This window comes from Falco punctatus (assembly GCF_963210335.1).
Source record: "Falco punctatus genome assembly, chromosome: 7".
Taxonomy (NCBI): Eukaryota; Metazoa; Chordata; class Aves; order Falconiformes; family Falconidae; genus Falco; species Falco punctatus.
In genome coordinates, this window is record NC_137587.1 from 19395840 (window position 1) to 19418675 (window position 22836).

The 22836-nt window shown below is 46.5% G+C and overlaps 1 protein-coding gene across 2 annotated transcripts; it reads right to left on the minus strand.

Moving 5' to 3' along the window:
• Window positions 1-44: 44 nt before the first annotated feature.
• SRP14 (signal recognition particle 14) lies at window positions 45-21929 on the minus strand. 2 transcript variants are annotated; one of them, XM_080396492.1, is made up of 6 exons: window positions 21854-21929; window positions 20554-20627; window positions 2973-3045; window positions 2490-2602; window positions 1298-1330; window positions 45-933 (listed from the first exon to the last, which is right to left on the minus strand). In XM_080396492.1, the coding sequence occupies exons 1-6, from the start codon at window positions 21912-21914 to the stop codon at window positions 844-846; spliced, it is 444 nt and encodes a 147-aa protein (XP_080252618.1). In that variant the 5' UTR covers window positions 21915-21929; the 3' UTR covers window positions 45-843. The 2 variants fall into 2 exon arrangements, with proteins under 2 accessions (XP_080252618.1, XP_080252619.1); XM_080396493.1 differs by lacking the exons at window positions 20554-20627; window positions 21854-21929 and adding an exon at window positions 3375-3512.
• Window positions 21930-22836: the final 907 nt, after the last annotated feature.

Genomic DNA, 22836 nt, shown 5'->3' on the forward strand with positions numbered 1-22836 from the left:
CTAGCAGTTCACCAAGACAAGTCACATCAGTCATTGCAACCAAATGCATTTCTTACTGTGTTTAATAGGAACAATTAAGTATTCACCTTTTACATCTGCTCATACAAAGGAGCTACTTAAGATGTGAAGTATGGGGAAATTCAGATCCCTGAATATACTGAAGGATGAAGCTTTAAAAAAAAAAAAAGTTTAGGTAACACAAGCTAAAAATTTTCAAGCCCTGTCTGAAGGGAACATGATGCAGAGTCTCCCTCCCCCCATCCTGAGCCAGGGTCAGCGCAGCTGGATCAGCCGTGGAACAAGGACACAGCTGCCTAGCTCTGCAAAAGCTCACATGCTGTGCTGGCTGCCTTAGGGGTATCTGCACTGCATCACATAGACACCTCCCTCAAACAAAGAAACAGGAAAGCTGCTGTTCCTGATAATACATTGGCACCCATTTTCCCTAGCACTACTGCGGCTTATCTGTAAAACTGAACACCTGTCACCAGACTCCTGCTCCAGTCTTGCTTTGCTCCTGGTATAGTGCATTTCTCTTCACCTTGTGTTACCCCCCAAACAGGTTTTACACTGCCCACTTGTATAATACAAAACAAACAGCAGTAAAAGTACAAAACTAGTTGGCAGCTGAGTGTAAAGCTATTTCAGTATAACCCTGTAAATACTCCTGCCATGTAAGAATCCACAGAAAGCATCTTCTGCTCTCAGTTTAAACACAAGTACTGATCACATCCCAGTATCCTGCTGGAAGGAAAGCCAAAGACAAGTGGTAACTCAAAAAGAAATGGACTTTGCTTTGAGCAAGGGTCAAAGTCTGTTACAGTGATGGCAGGACATGCTCCGTCACTGTGTTGCTTTACTCTTCTTGTTTTTGCTTTTCTTGTCTTTTTTCTTCAAGCCATCCATGTTAGCTCTCAGCAAATTTGAATATGCCTGAAACAACAATTGGAACCATTAAAAGAACACATACTTAAGTAATGATATACTAGAGATAACATTTTGCATATTGCTTATGGATAGATACCCGCATTTTCTCAGTTAGAGAATGAATCACGCTCTTTCCAAGCGTAGGCTGTAACTAGTGTTTCTAAATCAACACAAAAAGTCAGATAAAATACAGTGGGATTTATTTATTTATTTCCCCCCACAAATAGAGATAGATGGATAGTGTAAGGTTAATCTGTATGGCAGTTCAGTACTGAATCAACCCATTCACAGCTGTCCAGTGCTTCCTACTGACCACTGACCACTCCCCAGTACCTCCAGAAAAGGAAGATGGAAGGCACACAAAACTTACCATCTGGAATTTATTTACTTCCTTTGAGCTCACCTACAAAAATAATACTGGAGGTTAACCAAGGAAACACTGGTTTCTATTACAGACCAAGTATCAGTATGTGTTTACCCACCAGTGACCATCAAGTCTAAGTTTTAACAGCAGCTGGATCAACTCAATCACATGAAGTGGTAGGTAGGCTGTACTGACATGTCATAGGACTTCACTGATTCAGAAAACTGAAAACATTCCTTATTTAACAAAATCCTCTGGAGGCTGTTTGTCCTAACTCTGTGTGTTTTCCAATGGGAAGAATGGCAAGAAACATTCTAAGGAAGGTTTTATTTAGTTGTAGGGCCATAAAAATGTTGCAGCCCAGATTCTCTTCAACTATTTCTCAAAGAAACATTTTTCCTTGGGTTACATCACAGAGGACAGCTGCAGTCAGCTAAAGCCTTTCCCAATCTCTCATTCCAAATAAATACACATCAGGTTTTCAACTTCTACTTAACATTTCCTGAAATACTAATAGCTCTGTACAGAAAAAAATAGGTATGCTAAGCAAAATCAAGGCTTAAAAGAGTCTACCCGCACCTACACATTCTTGCCAGCAAACGAGGATCCTGTTCCTACTGTTTCAGAGTCTGGGAACATTCAGTTCTTCCCTGGGTTGTAAGAACATTCAATAACTCCATCGAAGTCTACAGGAAACTACTTGTCACCCGAGTCTTAAGTGTACACGTGCAAGACCTTTCTTCTCAAGCCACACCATTTGTCCTCATACTGCAGGTTCCTTATCTGCCCTGCATCCTCCTGCCCATGTCTCTATAGAAGCAGTTTCCCCTTTTCCCTCCAAACAATTTCACCTGATTCAAAACACAACGGCCAAGGTTGCTGAAACAAGCAGAGTTGCTTTCTGCTGTCCCACATCACCATTCTGAAATGGATTCCAGCTTACAGAGCAAAACTATGAACTATTGTCCCAGCTGTAATGCTGAGTGTGAGCGTTAAGATTTCAGGTAAGGGCAATACTTCAGCATCCCAGCTTCAGCTGTGTTTAGCTACCATATGGTTTTTCTGGAATTAAAAGGTCAGTTCTCATGAAATATAATATAAAGACACATTTCACTTAAAATATGGGACATTAAATAAAGATATGAAATAAAAATATAAGTAGGGCCACTAATCTTTCTAACCCAAAGTTGTCACTTACCACTGTGCTGATTTTCTTCTTTCCATCAGTTGCTCTCAGAAGACACTTATTGTCTGCTGGTTCAAAACTTTCTGCGTGGCCTTTCCGCGGGACTGGTTTTGTTCGGCCATCATCTGTATGGAAAGAGAGAGAACATTTACTTGCGTTTCACTAAAACCACCAGATGCCTCCTGACATGAGATGTTCAAAATTGCTTATGAGGTCTGTAAAACACCTTGAAATTCAAGGCTGCCTGATGTGACATTGCACACATTGTTCCCCGAGCCCCTTCCCTGTAACCACAGAAGGACCAGTTCCATAAACTACATCTGCCAGGGAAAAAAATGTAAATCCTTGCCCCGAACCACTTGCTTCAACAGCACGGTTTTAAATGCACATCAGGCTGCAGCACAGGGCACCTGGCTTTTAATGTAGGTGCCAGCAACGCGCCAGCTCGGTTTGGAGGCACAGCCTCCTCAACCCAGTCACGGGCTGACAACTTACATTTCTTCAGCGTTATGAAAACGCTCCCCGAAGTCCTGCACTTCTGAAAAAGCCTGGTAAGCTCCGTCAGGAACTGCAAGAGAGAGAGACCCCGTGCTGAGCCGGAGGCCGCCGCGGGGGCATCCCGTTCTTCCCCCGGCCCCTCCGGCCAGCAGCGCCCATCTTCCTCCGGCCGGGGCGGCACGGCACGGGTCCCACCCACGGGCGGCCCGGCCCGGCCCGCGCTGCTGACTCCGGACAACGCGGCCTGAACCCCCCAGGCCCGCCACGGCCCCAGCGCTTCCGCCCGCCGGGTACGGCGACGCTCGCCGCCGGGGCGGGCGAGGGGGGCCGTGGCTCTGCGGGGCCGCCCTGTCCCGGAGGCGGGGGAGAGCGGCCCCGGGCCCGGCCGCGCGGCCCCACCTGCTCGCTCTCCAGCAGCACCATCCTGCCCCGCCGCCCGGAAGCGCCGCGCGCAGGCAACCGCGCACGCGCGCCACGGTACGAGGCGGGCCCGCGCACGCGCCAAGGGGCAGGGCGGGGCGGACGGCGCGCGGCGGGGGCGGAGCGCGGCGGCGAGGCTCCGCCCCGCGGGGGAGCGCCACGTCAGCCCCGCGCCGCCACCGCCAGCGGCCCGAGGCGGGTGGGGGCGTGGCCTCGGGGCCCGGCCGGTGCCCGATCCGGGGCGCGGGGCCGGCCGGCGCGAAGGGCCGGCCCTGGGTGCCGCCGTCACACGCCCCTTCTCCCTCCCTGCCGCCTCGCACCCCCGGCGGCGGGCGTGGTGCGGGGCGTTCCCCGCGCAAACGCGGGAGCGCGACGGCGGTCTCAGCCCCTCTCACGGGCCGCCTCGCGGCAGCGGGGCCGGGAGGCCGTGGGCCGGCCCGAGCCCCGGCTTCCCGGTCCCCGGAGCGGGTGTCTCTAGCCGCGCGCCTCAGCGCCCGCAGGCACCGGGAGCCGCCGCGCCGGCGCCGGGAGGCAGCGGGGGGCGGCGGCGGCTGCCGTGCCCGGGGCGGCTGGGGCGGGGGGTCCGCGCTCAGCGCGCCTCGCTGGCGGGTGGCGGGTGAGGGGCGTGCGCGGGGAGCGGGCCCCGGGGCCTGCACAGGCGGCCGGGGGGGCAGCACCCGCGGGGCTCGGCGCGCCTGAGGGGCGGGCCCGGGAAAGGGGCAGTTGGCTGCCAGGCCCGGGTCAGCTGGGCTGGGAACACGCAGCAGCAGCCCTTGCTCTAGCGCCTTCTCTGCGCCTCGCTAGGAAAATGCGTTTCTTTTTCCTCCGTGGACCTAACAAAAGCGGAAGGTAACGCCGCCTGACACGCAGATAAGAGGCAGAAGCTGCTCTCGGGCCCGTAGGTGCTTGAGCGCCTGAAGAGTCCGTACTGCACGTTTAGGAGCTCGGGGCTGCGTCCTAGACAGAACTGAAATACCTTCTGGCGGTTTCATTCTCGTGGTGGGGGTGTTTCATACGTAAAACACCGCTTCATAATCGGAGAGTCTCGAAGTCCTTTTTAAGAGTTTACAACCGGTCGGTGTGCTTTTGCAGGTTGAGTGAGAGGCGGTAGAGGGTGCTGTGATTGCACACACAGACATGAAGTTGCCTGAAGAACGAGGAAACAAAATACCCGAGAAGCAGATCACCACAACACCCCCAAGGTTTATCAAAGTCTTATCAGTTTATTAAATTAACTCCATTACGTTGGAGTCAAAGGAAGTGCAGAGATCCAGCACTGCCTTTCCCTACCTGTGGATGATATTATCCTTCCGATGTTTTTGCACTTACATTATTTGCAGTTGAGGAGGGCTAACTTCAGAGAAATAAATTTAATTGTTTCTCATAGCATTAGAAACCGCATACAAACTGAAGTGAGATATGCGTGTAATTAAAGTCTTCTGAAACGGGCATTCTAAGGGGACATCATCAGTGCCGTGGTCAGAAGTACTGATGGGCCAAAGCCTTGTACAATTGTAGCAAGTGATGGTGCCTGCCCCTAAAAGCCTACAGTCTGTCAGTGTCCACTGCAAGCGAAGACAGGTGGATGTGAGGAGTCTTTGCTGACATACTTGCTCTAGCCCTGCCCGGTTGCAGGAGCAGTCATAACAAACTCCTAATTACAAGAGGTTGTTTTCTCAGGAATCAGAGTAGGGCTGTGCTTTCAAGAGATCTCTGAACTAGGACGATGCAATAGCATTGCAGATTTTCATAGGCAACTTGTGAAAGAAGAGCAGAAATGGAAAAACTAAAACAATTGCAACATACCCTCATTTGGAAACTACCATGGTCACAGACACTGGAAGGCAGAAGTGCATTTCCACTCGTGCCTGCCAAAAGAGGTGATGGGTGGTCTCATAGCTGTAACACAGGGACTACGACTCTCACCTGAATTCTTGCTCTTGAATTCACCAGAGAAGTCTTATATTGCCTTGAGCCAGTCTCATAACTTCCCTATAGCACTGCTCTTCTTTCATAAACGTGGAGAAAGATATGTAGTTATTCTCTGTACCTTTTACACACCAAAAAGCATCAATGCCTGCAAGATGAGCACCATGCAGGTTTTTTCTCCTTTTGCACAAAATTCTCAACCCACTATTAGAAGCTGCTTCTCTTGCTGAGGTGTGCCTTTGGTACGCTGTGGACATAGTCATGCCCACCTTAATGTACCTGAGGTAGCAGTAGCAGTGTAGCTATGGCATCAGAGACTGTACAAAGATGTTGGGTGTTTACCTGTCTGGGTAGGTTCCTTGCAGGAACCAGCTTCTAGTTCTGCTGTATGCTGGAAGAAGAGACAAAGGGGAAACCACTGTGAAGACCTCCAGAGAGTTGCATAAGGTTTACGTTTTCCAAATCTGTTGTTTTATCAGCAATTTTTCTGCAAAATATATTTGTCTCACTGCTAATAAAAGAAGTGGCTCCTCTGAACTGTTGAATTTATTTCCATGAGAAAGAAGGAGGATTTTTTTTGTGTCTGTGTGTGTGTGTGTGTGTGCTAGCTTATCTTCGTATCTTGAAGTTGTTTTTCAAGCCAGAATGTCACAATTTAATTGGAGGAGAAGGCTTCATCACAACTTGCAAACAAGGTGAAAATGGAATACTTTTAACGATTCTTTTCCAAAAAATAGATGGAACAGGGGAATGCTGACATTGCTTTACTTTTGCCAGAGGCTGCCAACACTCAGGGGGAATAAGCTATTCAGCTGGTGAAAAAGTGCTGATCAAACACTGAAGGAGCTAAAAGGGATACTCCCAATCATGATATACTTGCTTTTCACTGTATCTCCTGCCCTGGTCTAATGCCTTCCCCCTCACCCCCTGCCCTCAGGCAAAAAGGGGGGAAAAGGGGAAGAAAAAATAAAAGGAAAAAAAAAAGAAAAGACAGGTTCGATTAAAACAGTAGCAAGAGGAATTAGTGGATCCTGAGAGTTGGCAGGAGTATTAGTATTTTGTAACCTGATCTGTCATGTGACTAGAGCCAGGCAATAAAAATAAGTCTCCTACCAGCCCTCCTGTTTGCTCAACTTTATTATATGGTGTCAGTAGAGAACTACTTTTTTTTGGCAAAAACTTAGCAAATGAAGCCACCTGAATCATTAAATCCTGAAGGAAATCTGGCAGAGAACTGGAGGAGGTTGTTGCTGCGTTTCCAAGTTTTCCTGGAAGCAAGCATGTACTGAAGAGAAAAAGAGAAGGTGAAACCTTCTCCTCTCCTAAATGTGGTGGGAGGGGCAGGAAGCAGAAAAACAAAATTATTAGAAGTAAATTAAATTCTAGATCAACCTTGGTAGATGTTGGCAAAGATCTATTTGAATTAGCTAGCAAAGATTACTTCTCGTTAAGGACTACCACACACACACACACACACATTCAGCTGCTGCACACCACAGTGAGCAGAAATGTAATAACATACTGAAAATTACAGTTTGCTCACCACAGTGCTCAAGATGAGTTAATAATAGATAATGGCCCACAATTCACAAGTGCATCATTTTGGTAATTCTCTTTGATCTGAAAGTTCAAGCATACCACGTCAAAGTATAGCTATGCACAGGAAAAAGAGCCAGTGTTACAGCAAAACCCCAGTAACAGCCTCCCCCCGCTTTACGAGTCTGTCATTAGCACTGTAAAACCAAAGATGTGCACCTCACTGCCTCACTGGCCTCACCAGATCTGAGATTAATGGGCAAAGGAAAAGCCTTCAAGAGCCAACATTTAACAGCGGCAGGTTGGGCATAAAGACTATTAACCCCGGAACAGCTACCAAAACACCCCGGAGCTCTGTGCCAGGGAAGCGATGAAGAAAAGTTTTAACAAGAGTAATGAAGAGTTTTCTTTTTTTTTTCTAGTGTTAGGTGGATTTCCAACAAAGCAGTCAGCAGGTTACATGGGTACAGGTGAATGTCAGTCCCAAAATCGAGTCTTAACCTTCTTTGTAAGTGGCCTTTGTGAAAAGAGATGAAGGACATGTCAGGGGACGATGGTCAAAGATCTGTTGAACAAGATAGATACAGTGCCACAAAGCAGTGTTATTTGCCTGATCAGCCTGATCATGGTAACCATGAAAAAGAGAAATATTCTGAAAACTTTATAGATTCATACAGAAAACTAAAGAAGGCATTTTGGAAAGATTGCTATGAGACCAGGATACGTCACCAGAAAGCTGCTGAGCCCCTGGTGAGAAGGCCAACTTCCAGAGAGAAGCGCTCTACAAGAAGCAGGAGGTCGTCTTGCATGTCTGAGGAACCAGTTCATGTACCTTGAGCTCTTTTCCTAAATGTTCCTGTTAATCTTCATTAATTCCTCCTGTTTTACTTAATATTATTTTTTATTTACACAAAATTAGTTTCAAAGATAGGTCAAGTGTAACCTTGAGTTCAAAAGGCGCTGACTTGCATTGTGTAATAGCGATGTTAACAGTGATTTATATTTTGTGAGGGAGACCAGGAAATAGATGTAGATACGTTTCTTAAAACTCTAATGCCCCACATTATTACTGTGGTGCAAACCAAAGCCTATCTGGAGTGAGGCACAAAAAGATTGTTTGTTGGATAAAGGGCTTCATGGGTTTGAAGTACCATCCAGATTTTAGAAAGCTTCTCTGTCAGGAAAGATAAGGGATGTATATTTGCTGTATTGTTAAGTGTCCCATACACACTCAAAATGGCTTTCTGACAAACCCCCATCTCACAAATAAATGGGAAAAAAGGCCAAAAGAAAGGCAGCCCAGATGTGGAACTGGTCATCTATAGAAATGACAGTGTCGTCTGTGCTCTCCAGGGAAACCCTGTGGCACAGCTCACCCTGTGGACGATGCAGCAGAGAGAGTGCATCCCCCCAGTGACATGTATGTAATGAATCTGTGACTAACGCTGTAGTGCATGACACACTTCTGGGAACAGTGAAATTAAAGAGTCAATTCAGTTAACTCCCAGAGTATGAGGAAGGGCCTAGGGAAAGGCAGCAACATGTCACCAGATGTGTTTACTTTTGAAGGACAGGGCAAACAAAACAGTCTCACAGACCTCCAAACCCAATGCAAAACACTGCAGTAAAATGGTCAGACAAAAAAAAAAAAAGAGAGAGAGATATGCAATGTGGGCACCCACACTGTGTTTCGAAGGTACATTTGTCCTGATAACTTTCAGTTGCGAGCACAGCAGAGGGAAGTGTGAGTACAGCCTGTTCTTACTCTGAAGGGGTGCACCTGCGAGGTGACACAGCTGAGCTGTCCCCACTGCTGCTCTCCTGTGGCGGCCTGTTCTCGGTCCGTGGCTGCCTGCACTGTACCACACACATGAGCCAGAGACTGTGTGGCCAAGAGCGCTGTACCGCACGGCAGAATAGATCTTTAGAAGTGACTTGGCAATAGCATCAGGTTTGAGTCCAGGTAAAGGAGACATTCATACCGAAACAAACAAAAATGTATCAGAACGTCCTCATATCCTTACAGCCCAGAGATGTCTGCTGTGGTTGAACTCCCAGTTTATCTTCTCCATGGCCAAAATGATAATATCTTGGTAGTTCTACCTCATATTATTTGTTACTTTTAAAACTAATATATTTATTATTTATAATACATTATACATACTATATATACACTATATATATATACAATAAATTATTTAGTATTTTAAATTTTTAGGGGTGTGAAATTAATTTTTGGTGTACACTTCACATTTTTTGAGGGTTACAGGGCTCCTCAAATGGTGGATCTTGGTCTGTGTTTGAACCAGGAGTAAGTTTTGCAAGGCATTCAGGCACTCCACTTTGGGGTATGAACTTTCACACAAGAGACTCAAAGACTTTCTGGAAATAAACTATCAAATTCTTCTTCCTTGCAACCCCACTGGCATCAGTACAGTCGTAGTGGTATACAGGAGGTCAGAATATGGGAGCTGTTAACATAGCTCTGTCTTTGGCGCTGTAAACTATAAACCACAAATTCATTTGGGTTAAAATCTTTAAACCAATTCTGTGATAGGAGTGTTCAGAGTGGTGTCATTGGGTCTTTGTAAGTCATCTGTGAACTCCAGTGGTACAGAATCAGGCCTGTACAATACAATGCACCTTATGGGTGCTCTAGAAATTATATTTACCAAACCTTACGGCTCATCTTTCCAGCAGGAAGAGTATATAGTCATCACTTCATTTTGTATGGTAGATTTCTAAGCAGACACAGAATGTCTGGTTAAGAGCTGTGCAAAGCATCAGGGAGGTAATTAAGTTGGAGCTCAAGAGTAATGAGGTGACAGAGATTGGGTTGAGCATCATTTCTTTCACATCGATGTGTCCTACTTTCAGAAAGACAGAAATGCAGTTGTGAAAGATTTCCACCAGACGCTCCCAGTGAGGTTACAGGATTATTTTTTTTTCCTATGTATGTATCGAAGAGGCAGAATGAAGAATATCACACCACGTTAAAAAAACAAGTCAATGGGAATTCTAGGTCAGCAGAACCACCAGGGAGGACAACACTGTCCTTGATACCAGAGCACACCAGGGAATGTGTGATTAGAAAAAGAGCCACAAGGTCTTTGCTATCCTCCATTTGCAGTCTCCTCAGAAGGGCAGAATCCCAAGCAGTACATATTTTCTTGATATTGTGGGGTACTGGTGTCTCAGGAAGAAAAGGGTCACCTACCACCTCACTAGCACTGTTTCCTGCCTTTGCTGAGGCCGCCCAGTGAAGTGAGACCTGGCTGGACTTCTGAGGTTTGAGGATCACAAGACAAGATGCAGTGCCTGTAAAACAATGGTTTCTTTGCAGCTCGAGTGAGGATGTCTGATACAAGAGCAGCACGGCACAACAAAGAGACAGTGAAGTTAGTTACCAGATGAGTGAGGTGAGAGAAATTGGCTTAGGCGTTATTGTTCTGCCTTCCATAAGCCCTAATTATGGAAAAACAGAGACAACTTTGACCGTTACCACCAGATATTTCCAGTATGACTGCCTTCTTGTAAAAGCTGCCAAGTGTACCTGCTTATTCAAGCTTTACTGGTATTTCTTGCTCTTTCCTAATGCTCTTCCAAATGTCCAGACACTTTCTAGGAACAGGGTGGTGTGGGGAGGCCACGGTGCACAGCCAGCAGCTGGGTCAGCGGCCGGAGGAAGCAGTTTCCTGTTTTGCTGGTGCTCAATGCCACTTAACAATAGGGGGAAAGAAAAAAACTGCAGGATCTAAGCATTGCAAAACTGTTTTCTACATGAGCTGTGCGCCTGCCTCTCTGCTCTGCCCCAGCTGCCCCCGACCTTGCGCACCCACCCTGGTTGGTGGGCGGCAGCAGGGGAGGCAGAGGCAGTCAAGGCAGAGGTACGCAGGGCTTGAAGGCATCTCTGCCATATAAACAGCCTCGACCCCTTGGCAGCTGGTCTGAAACAGCAGGCTGAATATTACTAGTTTGTATCTTTCCTTCTGCATCCCATGAGAGAGAAAATGAGATCCATGTGCAGCACTTCTGGAGCATCAGTGTCAGCAAGAGTCACTCATGCCTTCTTACAACACCTAAAACATCTCGTCTGCCCTAGCAGATGGTTTTCAGCACTGTCCTGAGATAACCGTTTCCAGCAGTGGTCAGTTCATTAGGGTAGGAACAGCACTGGCAGAGATTCCTTACTCTGCCTTTCTGAGCAACATCCTTCTCCTCTAATGGTTTGCTCAGTGCCAAATCCTTAATCCACTCTTATCAGCTCACAGAGTGCTCTTACTCTCCTACTCCCCCTACTACTGCCTGCCCACTCAGGCAGCGTCCCTTGCAAACATGCCAGAGTTTGGTTCTCCTGATCCCCGTCCTTACCCAAATCCTACGTCACTTACAGGCCTTGCTTTGCAGAAGTTTCTTCTGAGATTAAGGATTGCAGGAGGTAGCTCTGTAAAGCAGATTAAACTAAGCCTTGTAACTGTGACTGGAGTCACTCAGAAACAGGAAACACAGGTACCCAAACTGTAATCTGAGTTTGTTGCTATCCCTGTCCCTCTATTTCTGCAACCCCCTCTCTGTTTCTGAATACATGTTGTCTTCAAAGGCACACAGAGCAGCAGACAGGAGCCCCAGGCAGATTGGAAGTCACAGACTCTTTGTTAGGGCTCAGGCTATAGAAATCCCAGGTGAGTCACCCCTGCTTGCAGTAGCAGGTAACTCAGCCATTGCCAATCAAGTTCACAGAGCCTTAAATGCAATCCTGCCAAGGAAATTCTCAGAAGCAATGCGGGTATTATAAATGAAATTCCTCTGTTATGGCCTGTAGCCTTAAAAACCTGTGATAATTGAGTTCTGCAGCTTTTAGAGTTCAGGAGTGGCATTGCTTGAAGATATGGCATCCACGTATTGCACTAGGTTTACAGAATTGTGTGCCAGAAACCTCCACATGGAAGGATTTCTTTGTTAATTTTTTTCTCTTTTTTTTCTTTTTTTTTTTTTTTTTTGCAAGAGAAAATGCACATAAGAATCCCACCTGTTGATTTTGGTTTGGGTTATTTTTTTCAGACAAGTTATGATTGGATTATAGTGCCGGTAAAAAGCAGGAAAATTTCCAGGACTTAAACTGCCAAGCATACAGTGAAGTTTTGCATAAAGTTCAGTCAGTGAGACATAGTAATGTAGAGCATCTATCATGCTTAAATCTTATAATGACCCAGCGATGTTTTATCATTATCTGAACACAGCAGGAGGGCTAAAACTCCATTGAACTCCACTGGAGGAAGAGTACTCTAGGTCTTTATGAAGAACATCACAAAAAGGACATGTTAAGACCAAAAAAACCCTCCCACAAATCCTAGGATCTATGCTAAAGGTTTAGCTAACATTATTTTGCAATCAAGGTATGATGTTCTCTCATCGTCATCTTTTCTTTGTCTGTTTTCCCAGACAAGATCAAAGAGTATCATTAACACAAGTTCCTCAGAAGGCATCTGTCACCTGTCATACATGTTTATATATCCGTGCCTACTGTCTGGGAAAATCCCATAGTGGTCTTGAGGGAGGCTAAAGAGCACAGGCATGAGCAGTGGCATGACACTAGCTACACAGGGAGCAGCGTTGTCTTGAATGTTGTGTTGCACTCAGTGCTTTTAGGACAAGTTAATTACCAGGTTAGAGGAAGGTAATCAGCATAGGAAACAACATCATTATTCAGCAAGACATCAAATGCTATCTCAGGTGCCTGTTACTCTTGCTTGACCAGTTCAGTTGTTACCAGTGTATTAGTCATCTGACCACACCGAACATCAATCTTCCACTCCTCATTACGCACTCAACTACAAGCTACAGTATAGGCTTGCTCTATCCTGTAATTACAATATATAGCCATGCTATAAAATCTATTATGTCTAGAGGTCAGACTCAGAAACAAATTAATTAATTGCACTTTCTCCACTTCTAAACTAAGATAAGATTTTTTTTGTTGCTTTTCAATAGAGGGCTCTGCTTTTTCCATAACACAAATGGTTTGCCATAATAAGCAGCCTGTCAGCAAGAAATGCTTCACACAGAGGCAAGCAACAGGCATTTTATCATCGCAGGGCACCTGATTATCATTATTATGAAGTTATCTCATGGCAGAGAAGTCTTGGCAGCAAACAGCCTCTTCAATCTGACAGAGATTAGCAGCTCTGCACCAGGCCAGCGCCAAAGTGACAAGTCAGCCTCCCAGTGTGTGCCGTGGTGGAGCGCTGTATGGGGTATGCACCCCTCTCCACAAGTCAAGTGCTTTTCCATTCGACTTCGTGACAAGGGCAGCACTTCATGCCTTTCAAGGCGTACAAATTGAAATGCTGGATTTAAATCAGATGACATGATTTGTCAGATGGGAAACGCCAGGGTGGCCTTTGGACTGTTTGAACACAAGAGCCTGGAGAAAGCGAGTGTTTTGGTGGCTCCATAAATAAGGATTTTCCTGCTCTGTGGAAGACAGGACTCCCAGACCAGTTCCCCAAATTCTTACTGCTTGGGGTTCAATAGTATGATCCTCCTGGGGACTGGGACTGCAGCATGACAGGAGAATGCATCTGCGACAGGTCTTGCGCTCGCGGGTGCTTTGGTTAGATGGCGTGGGTTCAGAGGGGCACCAGAGAGACAACCTTGCCCCAGCTGAGGAAGATGCTTGTTCTCCCAAGAATGATTTTGCCTTTTCTTTTTCTATATACTTTTTTTTTTTTTTGCGGGGTGGGGGTGGGGGTGGGGGTGTTTCACTTCAGTATTTCCTTCAGTTTTTCCCCTCTTGTTCCCCTCTCCCTCCTCTCTCTCCTCCGCATCAGTCACTCCCCTGTCACCAGCTGCCATTCTTCTCTGCCCCCTGCCCATGTACCTGGCTGTCACCTGGGATGGTTTTCGCTAAGCAGGGCAGTGACTTCACCAACATGGGGGCTCGCCTGCCACTACCCCCCAGCACGAGCTGTGGCACTAATGCCAGAGCTGGGATAGCCATGGTGCAGTTAAACTTGGAAGGCGAATCTTCTTGCTATCCAAGATGGGACAGTTCTTACATGGTAGTGACCGTGAGAAGAGGCAGCCGTTGCTGAAGGGCGAGCTGGCGTGCTGCTTACGGTGCAGCATGGAGTTGTGGTGCAGTGGGCCTGGGTTATGGCAGGAGCCAGCAACGCCTATATATAACAAAGGTTCCCTTCCCAAAGTACTCAGTTTAAGTGACTTTCATAAGCCAAGAGTGCTCAAAATCTCTAGTGAAAGCTGCCGTGCATTCAAAGAGCAAGCTGGGGAAGTCCCACGCTCCGCAGAATGAAAGTCCCATCTCCCCAGGTGAGGAAGAAGACATGTATCACTTTCTCTCGTTTTCTCCACTGTTTTGCTGCTCCTTGTAAGCTACAAAACAAACCCAGGATTGCAGGGAACATTCAATCTGCAGCTTGTTCTCAGCTGATCCTGTTGCAGGGAGCAAGTTCCTGGCTGATTCACGAGCAGTAAAAATAAACACAGTCTGGGGAAGGCAGGGAGGAGGGAGGGAGACTGGTGGGTATGAAGGAAAAAGTAGGAGCTACAGCAGCTGGTGTTTTCTTTGCTGGTTCTTTTCAGGGGATTTAGGCAGGTTGGAGATGTAAGTGATTAATGGAGAATGATAACACCTCACCCCCCTCCTCCTCCTGGAAGGAACATGAGTCTTTATGCGTATCACTGGTCTCTCAGCTTTAACATTTCCAAGATTTACATACTCCATCCACTCCGATGCAGTGCTGTGGGGCTGACAGCACATCTGGGTGTATTAACTGTACGCTCTGCGGTTTTTACAAATGCTTAGGGTTTGTTCTCAATGTTTGGAAACGCTGCACTCAAAGCCCTGAGACTTCCCCCGTGGAGTTGACCAGACTGAAGACGATGAACTGCCACACAAACTCAGGACTTTTCTTTTTTTTTTTTCTAGCCTCTTCCACGCTTGGAGTAAGGGACACTGATAGATATTGCTGAACCCCGGTAAAACATGCCTCCACAGTGGCTCCCAAGGCCCGTATGGGAAGAATGCACAAGTAACAGAAATCCTTTTCTGTCCCCTCCATATGTTTGTCTACTGCTTTGCCAAGTACATGTAGGGATCCTGCCTTCAGCTCTGCTCTGGGGTGATCACATCATGGCATGCTTCTGTTCTCTGCTGCATGGTTAAGAAATCTGTTTTCCCCTTGCCTTCCTTGTGCTGGAGAAAAAGCATCTGGCAGAAATAGACGGGCAAAGGTGCATGCATAGCTTCTGCCACTGATGAAAACGAGTTGCAACATAAGTTTTGTGTTATAACTTAAGGAATGAGGTTCCCACCACAAATAGCATAAGGCGAAAGTTAAGGAGCTTTTATTATCATTTGTCTTAAGCAGGGCTGATGGAGGCATAAAAGTAGTAGTAGCAGTAGTAGTAATAATGTGCTAATGAAATTTACTGAAGATGAGATGTGTCATTAACAGAGAGGATGAGTAAAATAATCAGGAAAAAAATCTGATGACTTCAGAAATTCACAGTGCAAAGGTCATACACCTAGGCAGCAAGAGTTCCTGCTGTAAAGACAAGGGGCACAGCATTTGGAAGAAGCAGTCGTGAAGGAAGACCAAAACGTAGTCATCCATTACAGGCTAACAGCCACCAGTGTGGCACAGCCATGGAAGAGGTAAATGCAGTCACAGGATGTATTAGGCAAGATACTTCAGCTGATTAGAAAAGCATTACTGCCATTGCTTAAGGCAGTATCAAAATGTCATCCAGATCAACACATATGGAATTTGTCACCCATATTTACAAAAAAAGACAGACCAGAACAACTGATGATCAGGGCAATGAAGAGTCTGTCTTAGAAGACTTTAAAAGAAACTGACTTACACAGCAACAAACCAACAAGAATGGATAAGCAAGTACAGAAGCCTTTAAATATGTCAGAGGAGAAAACAACAGGCAAAGAAAAGTAATTATTTAAACTAAACCATGACCTTAACACAAGAACAAGATGGTATAAAATAATGACATGGGGAACAAGCTTATATAAAAATATTTCTGTTAAATTTAACAAGGGGAAAATGGAGAGCAAGCCTAGGATGAAGCTTCACAAATTGTTAACAGCGTTTTATGATGTGGAAGGCCCAGTCAGACCCTTTCCAACTGAAGTCCTGGCGTAGACTTTATAGATGTGTATGCATGGATGGTTTACTCATGGGGTGATTTAATGTTTAAGATCAGGACAAGACACTGTGAGGTACTGGGAAAGAACTGAAACCTGTCATATCTTGGTCCCCAGTTGAAATCCAGACTGGGCTGAGTGTGGCTGAAGGAGAATTAGTGCTTTATCACCTGACTTGGCTGGTGGCTTCTTTGCAAAATGAGCTGCTGTGCAACTCCTAGTGGGTGGGTTTCTGTGTCACAAGATCATCACCGGCAGAAGTGATAGTGGTAGGTTTTGCAGGCAATCTTTCTAGAAATGCCAAAGATTGCCTGGACAGGAAAAGCGAACAAGCCAGTAGCTGGGTACGGTGTAGTGGAGGGTGGTGGGTGGAAATGACATGGCCATCAGCTGGTGTTACCTGGCCTGAGTACAGGGAAGGACCCAGGACCCTACAACTTCCAGCAAAACACTTGCTCATTTGATTTCCCCACTGAAAACACAGATGAAGACCAGACTGAATAGCAGTGGCCTCTTACTGTCCCACAGCTGGTGGCGTCAGCCGCGATCTGCCTGTGGGGCACATGCTTTACACAGTAACACTTCCCATTGCAGGGCCCTGATTTACGAAAGCATGAACTACGTGCTTGCAAGGCAGCCACGTGGTGCTGGGTATGGATGCCCCTCGCTTGCATCTCCCCAGAGCACACCACCACCACACCACCACACCGCCACCTCCTCCTCTCATGGTACGGGCTGGGGTGGGCGGAGAGGAGGCCTGGTGAAGGCTGAGCTAGTCACGAACACACTGGAGTTTCCTTCAGTTTTAAGATCCAAGACTGGCTTTTGCCAAGACAAGTGCTGGCACACCCCGCAGCGAGAGGGAGGAGGACTGCAACGGAGCTGAAGGAGCCGGGTGGAGAGGGAGACCAAGAGACACAACCAGTTATCTTTTTTTCCTACTATGCTGGTCCTGTGAGATAGGGGGAATTTATAATGCATGTACATACTCCAGGTTTTTCAAGGGCTGTCTTTAGCTGCATATCATATTTCCAGGGGTCAAATGTTTATGCATTTTGTCTACAAGAGTAAAAATGTGTATTTTTAATAGGGAGTGACTGATCACATGGGCAAGCCAAAGCGCAATACATTACAACAAAGGCCAGGCGCTTCGCTTCTGCTGTACAGTTAGCTAAATGGTGTAGGCTTTCTGCCCCATCTGTACCAGCGCTGGTTTGTCACTCAGACCGCAACACCTTGACTGCATTGTGTTCTTACTTCCGAACAAAACCAAACCACCTTCAGCAACACCTGATGAGACTTGTTTATTAGGTTTATACTGGTTTTGAGAATTCTTACGTCTTTTGATATGTAAACGCTTTCCCTGACTCAGTCTGCCCACATCACTCATTTAACCCACAAGATGCTGCAGTTGCAAGCAGCACACCACTTATCCATACAACACACGTGCCAGTGATGCTGTAGCCATGCTGGTGAACTCTGTCACACTGGAAGGGCACTCTGCAGAGAACATCTGGAACACAACTGAACTAACTGGCTATCTATAAAAAGTGATGTAGCTTTTCTAAATAAGTTTTGAAGGAGTAATGTAGTCAGATCTTTAATGTTGAGAGGAAGAGGGGAAATTAGAAGATTACTGCATAGAGAGCTTTTTACTTACTTTTGGAAAACAAGAATTCCCAAGCTCTGTTTGAATGCATTTAAGACTATCACTACAGGCCACTGAACACAGGGTATTACCCAAACAGGTTATGCAGTTCCTTCTCAGGAGTCACATCACCCAACCATCCCTACGTAGGGTGAAGGAAGGATCCTTGCTTCAAAACATAAACACTACTTATGACTCATCTCTGTTGAGCAAGTTTTAGGGAACAAGGTGGGACTTCTGCTAAAGCCAGAAGTCACGTTAGCAGCCTGCAGGGAAAATGAATAAACATTTCTCACAGGGTAAACTAACTGATTCTTGCTGGGCCTGCTTTATTCACCACCTCGAGGGCATACAAAGATAATTTTGTTATTGTTTATTAACAGCCTGTCTCAGAGCTGATGGGGAGATGCTTCCCATGCAATGGAAAGCCCTGCAGCCCTTCAGGCTGCTCAGTCTTCCTGCACAGATCAAGCATGCAGCAGACTCAACAAGCCTTGTAGCATTGCCCATGCCAGCTCAGCTGTCTCCTCCCGACACCCGGGCTGCCTAGTGCTGCTAGGCATTTGTTTTCCACGCTCAGCCAGCTCAAGCTCTCTTCACTCGGAACTGCAATACGTGGGGCCTTTTTGTAGCTGCCCTTAAAACAGACTCATGTAGTCTGTCCCGGCTTTGCCTCGAGTATCCTACTGGCTGACCTACTGCATGCTACACAAACACAGGAACTTGCCAAGCTATCAGTTCAGCAAAGAGCAGGCTGAGGTGTGAGCTGCTAGATGCAGAGGACTGCAAGAGCTGACAAAATGCTTGGCACAGCACAAGGCACTAAGGAAGACAAAGCCCAACCTCAGTGTGAAACCTAACCCAACTCCCATGTGTGTTTGTATAAGGCAGGCAGCTCTTGAGGACAGTGTCATGCTTTCATGAGTGTTTATGCAGTGCCTAGCACAACAGAGTCCTAATCCAAACCGGAGCTCTTAAGTGTCACAGTAATGCAAATTAAATAACACTAATAATATGCTTTCCCTCTGTGCTCACCAGGTCAGGCATGAGGGAGGGACACTTATTGTCCTTGTTGGGAAGGGCCAGGGCTTCACACCAAGCTGAGACGCACCTTCAGGCTAACCTCAGTTAGCAAGTTACTGCCCACCAGCTGAGCTGCAATGCCTGACCTGCAGTCACGTCTCCTCCCAAGAGGTGAAACATGTTAGTTTATACCCAAGAGAAAAGTTAATGTCATTTATCTCGTTCTTGCCTCAGCTAAAAGCACGTGTTTGTACAATTACCAGGGTTCAGCTAACACTGGTATTTTAGCAAGCCACAGCAACTTGGCTGTGTCAGAGTCTATAGGGCCTTTTTTTAGAAAATAGATAAGATGGAGTTGGTACAGAAGCGCTTTCTGCAGACAGTTGCTGGAAGTGTTTTCCCTAGTGCTTTATAAAATAGTGTGAGTTGTCACAAAATGTAATGAAAATTTTAGAACTTCTAGCAATATTTTAGACTCTAAAAGAAAATGTTTTGGTAATTTGCACCTATTCTTTAACACAACTTTATTAGTTGGCCCGTCTCCCACAGGCAGAGTGCTGTATGGCAGGTAATCCTACAGACCTTAAGCTTGTAACAGAGTTCACCACTTGCCATGAAACTGTATTATAGTGAATGAAGAAACTGCATTATAGTGAATGAAAGCTAAGGATCTGTACATAAGTGTCCATTTCACCTCTTCTAGTTACAGGAGGCAGGGAAGAATTGTTAAAATAATTAAACATGCACATCTACATTGTTAATCAAAACCAAACTTTTTCTAGACATTTGACAAACAGTATTTGACCACTCCCTGAACTTCAGCTGACAGTAGAAAGCCACCTTCACAAATAATATCAATGCCAGAAAAACATAATTAGATACCTTATCCCCAAGTAATATAGAAAAGAATATATATAAAACAAATGTGCAGCATTCAGATAATTGCATCCAACAGATGTCTTCAGTTAGCTGTTCACATAAGAGAGATATAATTTGAGAAGAGACTCCAGATACTATAAGAGATCAGCATTGTGCCTTTTAGCACTGCAGAGTTTTAAATAGGGAGGTTTAAGAAGGGAAGCAAGATTGTAGTTTTTCTTCAGTAACAAGTAACAGCTTTTTTGAAGGGGAGAAAAATGAGTGATGCTAGGGTACGATTAAAAGTAAGTATTCTGGTAGGACATTTGCTGATAAGTTCTGCAGGTAAATGCGCTGGGTTAATGGTCTCTTTCATATTGTAAGAGTATCCTCAGTGGGATTTGCTTCCTTGGCCGCTCTCGGTCCCCTCCCCCAGCACTGTGAGATGAGAAATGCAGTGTTTTTCGTGACTGGAGCAGGAGGGATCTTGTTATTGTGGCTGCATCACCCCTCCAGGACACAGTTCAGTGGAAGTTTGTCATGTGGCTGAGCAGAAACGATGAATGCAGGTTTTATGAAGTTCATTCCCCAAATACAAAGGAACAGGGGGAAACCCCCCACCACCACATTCATGGCTACAGGCTGCGAGAGCACACAGTTCACAGCCTGAGCTCTACATTGATCACTGTCAAGCTCCTGGGCTGCAATGCACCTGCGAGCTCTCCCCCGCTCCCTGAGCACAAGCCTTTACCTGCACTCCCTCCTCCGGTCACAGCACCCCCCCACACACAGCTCCTTCTTTCTAGCTCCTCTCCTCTTCTAGCTAGGGGCACTGGGTGCTGTAGTGTTCCTCTGACACCTAGCCTGGATCTGGGCAGAACTGAATCACCCCTCTACTTAGAGGCAAGTGGATATTCACTAGTTAACACACACACACACCCCTCGCCTTGTTTCTCGACATCTCTGCTGCCCTTGCCCCTTACCTCGGGTATTGCTTCATTTCCTGTTTGCTTCCAGCAGCCACCTCCTTTGCTGTAGCTGTGTGCCATTATGCAGGCTAATATCAAACAGGTGGAAGAGGTAAACATTTAAAAAAAAACCCAACAACCCAACATGTCCTTCCTCTCCTCAATGGGCACGATGATATTGTCAGGAAATGGGTAACAGCTGCAGGTGCTAGAAACGAGCTACATGTATAGGAACGCCTGGAGTTTGCGTGTCGAAAACACACAGGCAGCTATTTACTGTGAATAGGTTATTTTCAACGGATAAGCACCAATACAACGTCTCCTTGAGAAAACACCCTGTGCACACTCCTACTCTAAGAACAGCCCCCTTGCACTGACAAGCCCCCTGCCCCAGGGGTCTGGCGCAGCCCCCCCAGCAGCATCGCAGAGCTGACACCTGGCATGGGAACTGCCACCCCACCACTGCCCTGGCTGCAGCCATACCCTGACCTCCCTTCAGTGTGTTTCTCTCTGCGGGATTTTGGGGCTTGGTTGCAGGAAGGAGGTGGCAGTACTGGGGAAAAGTAAATGTCCTCCTGCTGTGGTGGGTCCATACACAAGTCTGCATGTACCTACATCTGCATGCACCAGTCAGATCTGACCATTAGAGGCTCATGATTGCATCAGATGCTGGGCTTTATAGACTAGGCGCTCCGCTTAACAATTTTGCTACATGGGCCGGATTATTCCATTTGTTGACATCCATGTGACAATAACTAAAGGCACTCATCTTCTCTAGGAGGAAGGCAAGCACAGCATGGTGATCTCAGGACTCGCTCCCTTGGCTTTACTTGTTCGCTCAAGTCTGGGAAACCATATCCCTGAACCCATTTCACCAGCCTCTTTTGGAAATCAGTATCATTGTCAGCTGTCAATAATTCACTCCATTTACTGCTCTCAGCTGCTGAGGAAGGACACAGCAGAGCCTAAGTCGGGTAAGGTTACTGCGTGATAACAGCAATTCTTAAGTCAACGAGTATAATGAGGCTCTCCCTAGACAGTGACAAGCTTTGGATTTCCTATAGAAACAAGCGATTGTGCCTGTGTCTGTTTGTGCCTGCTGTGTTGTGGACTCCCCCTCCTCTCCTCCCCAGGTCTGGCTCCCCAGCCCCAGCCCAGCGGTGGTGAAGCTGAGCGGCTGTGGGCACTTGATGCTGATTAAATTCTGCTGACTGAGGAAGATGTCAAATTCTACCCAAAGCAGAGAGCCGCCAAGGAAAAGCTGCTTTTCTTTGCTTTTGACAGCTGGAGCCATGAATTTAAGCAGAGGTCTCACCTTCAGGCAAGTCAACAGCTGGGTAGGGAGCAGTCTTTCTTAAAGAGACAGTGTGCTGCATTTTCTGGAGTTTAGTGTTGTCAGGAGGTGAACGAGTTGAAGTGGAAGAGAATATTTATGTAAAAACCCAGGTGCAGCTGTTTTTTTTTGTTGTCTTTTTTTTTTTTCCTCTTTTACTAGAGAAGGACCAAGTAACAAACAAGAAAGAGGAAATGAAAACACAGTCTTAATTCCCACCCTTGGTGTTTCTCATCTTCCATTTCCCCTGCATTACGTACAGGGAGGAGACGCAGCCCACATCTGTATGGGAAGTTCCCAAAGTCCTTTCCCTAAGAAGACCATGCACTGCGTCACATCTACTTCTATATTTGTGTACCAGCCATGCTTCAGGAATCAGTGGCTCTGTGGACCAGTAATGGGGTCTGTAAGACCTTTCCCTGTTTTTAAACCTGTCTGTGTACAAAAGCCATCCAAACCTCCTACTGCTGAGGAAGTGCTCGCTTGCCTTTGTGATGTGACACCTGAGGACAATGGTCACGCAGTGGACACTGGACAGGAGTCCCAATAATAAAATATCGCTGCTATAACTAAATGCCCATCACTGCAGTTCTTACTGCAAGTATCACCTAGAAGACTGAGGACTGAATGGTACCGAAATATAAGCAGGCTACACTCCCACACTGTACCTGCTGGGTCCAAAAAAGGAACTTTTTCACTACAGGGCCAGGCTTTGCAATACCAAATTTCCACCCCAATGGAGCAGAAGCCAGGACACTGAGGAGGTTCAGACCGCCTAAGAGGCGGGGATAGACACACAGAGCTCTGATCTAAGTGCAGAGGGAAATAGGTAGTGCACAGTTGCATGGCCACTGTCACATCACATAATTCACGTGTGTGGAATCTGAGCAGGTGCAATTGGCCAAAAGTGTGAAATGCAATGAAGCCTTGCTGTTGCCCTTCCCTACCCCTCTGCACCCCCCCCC

Bases quoted from the DNA above. Each gene is read 5' to 3' on its own strand.
- SRP14 (XM_080396492.1), bottom strand. From the start codon at position 21,914: ATGCAGCACACTGTCTCTTTAAGAAAGACTGCTCCCTACCCAGCTGTT. The intron at 3,046-20,553 runs GTAAGGGGCAAG...TCTCTCTTGCAG, and splicing joins GAAATGAAGCAATACCCGAG to TTCCTGACGGAGCTTACCAG. The intron at 2,603-2,972 runs GTAAGTTGTCAG...CTTTCCATACAG, and splicing joins TTTCATAACGCTGAAGAAAT to ATGATGGCCGAACAAAACCA.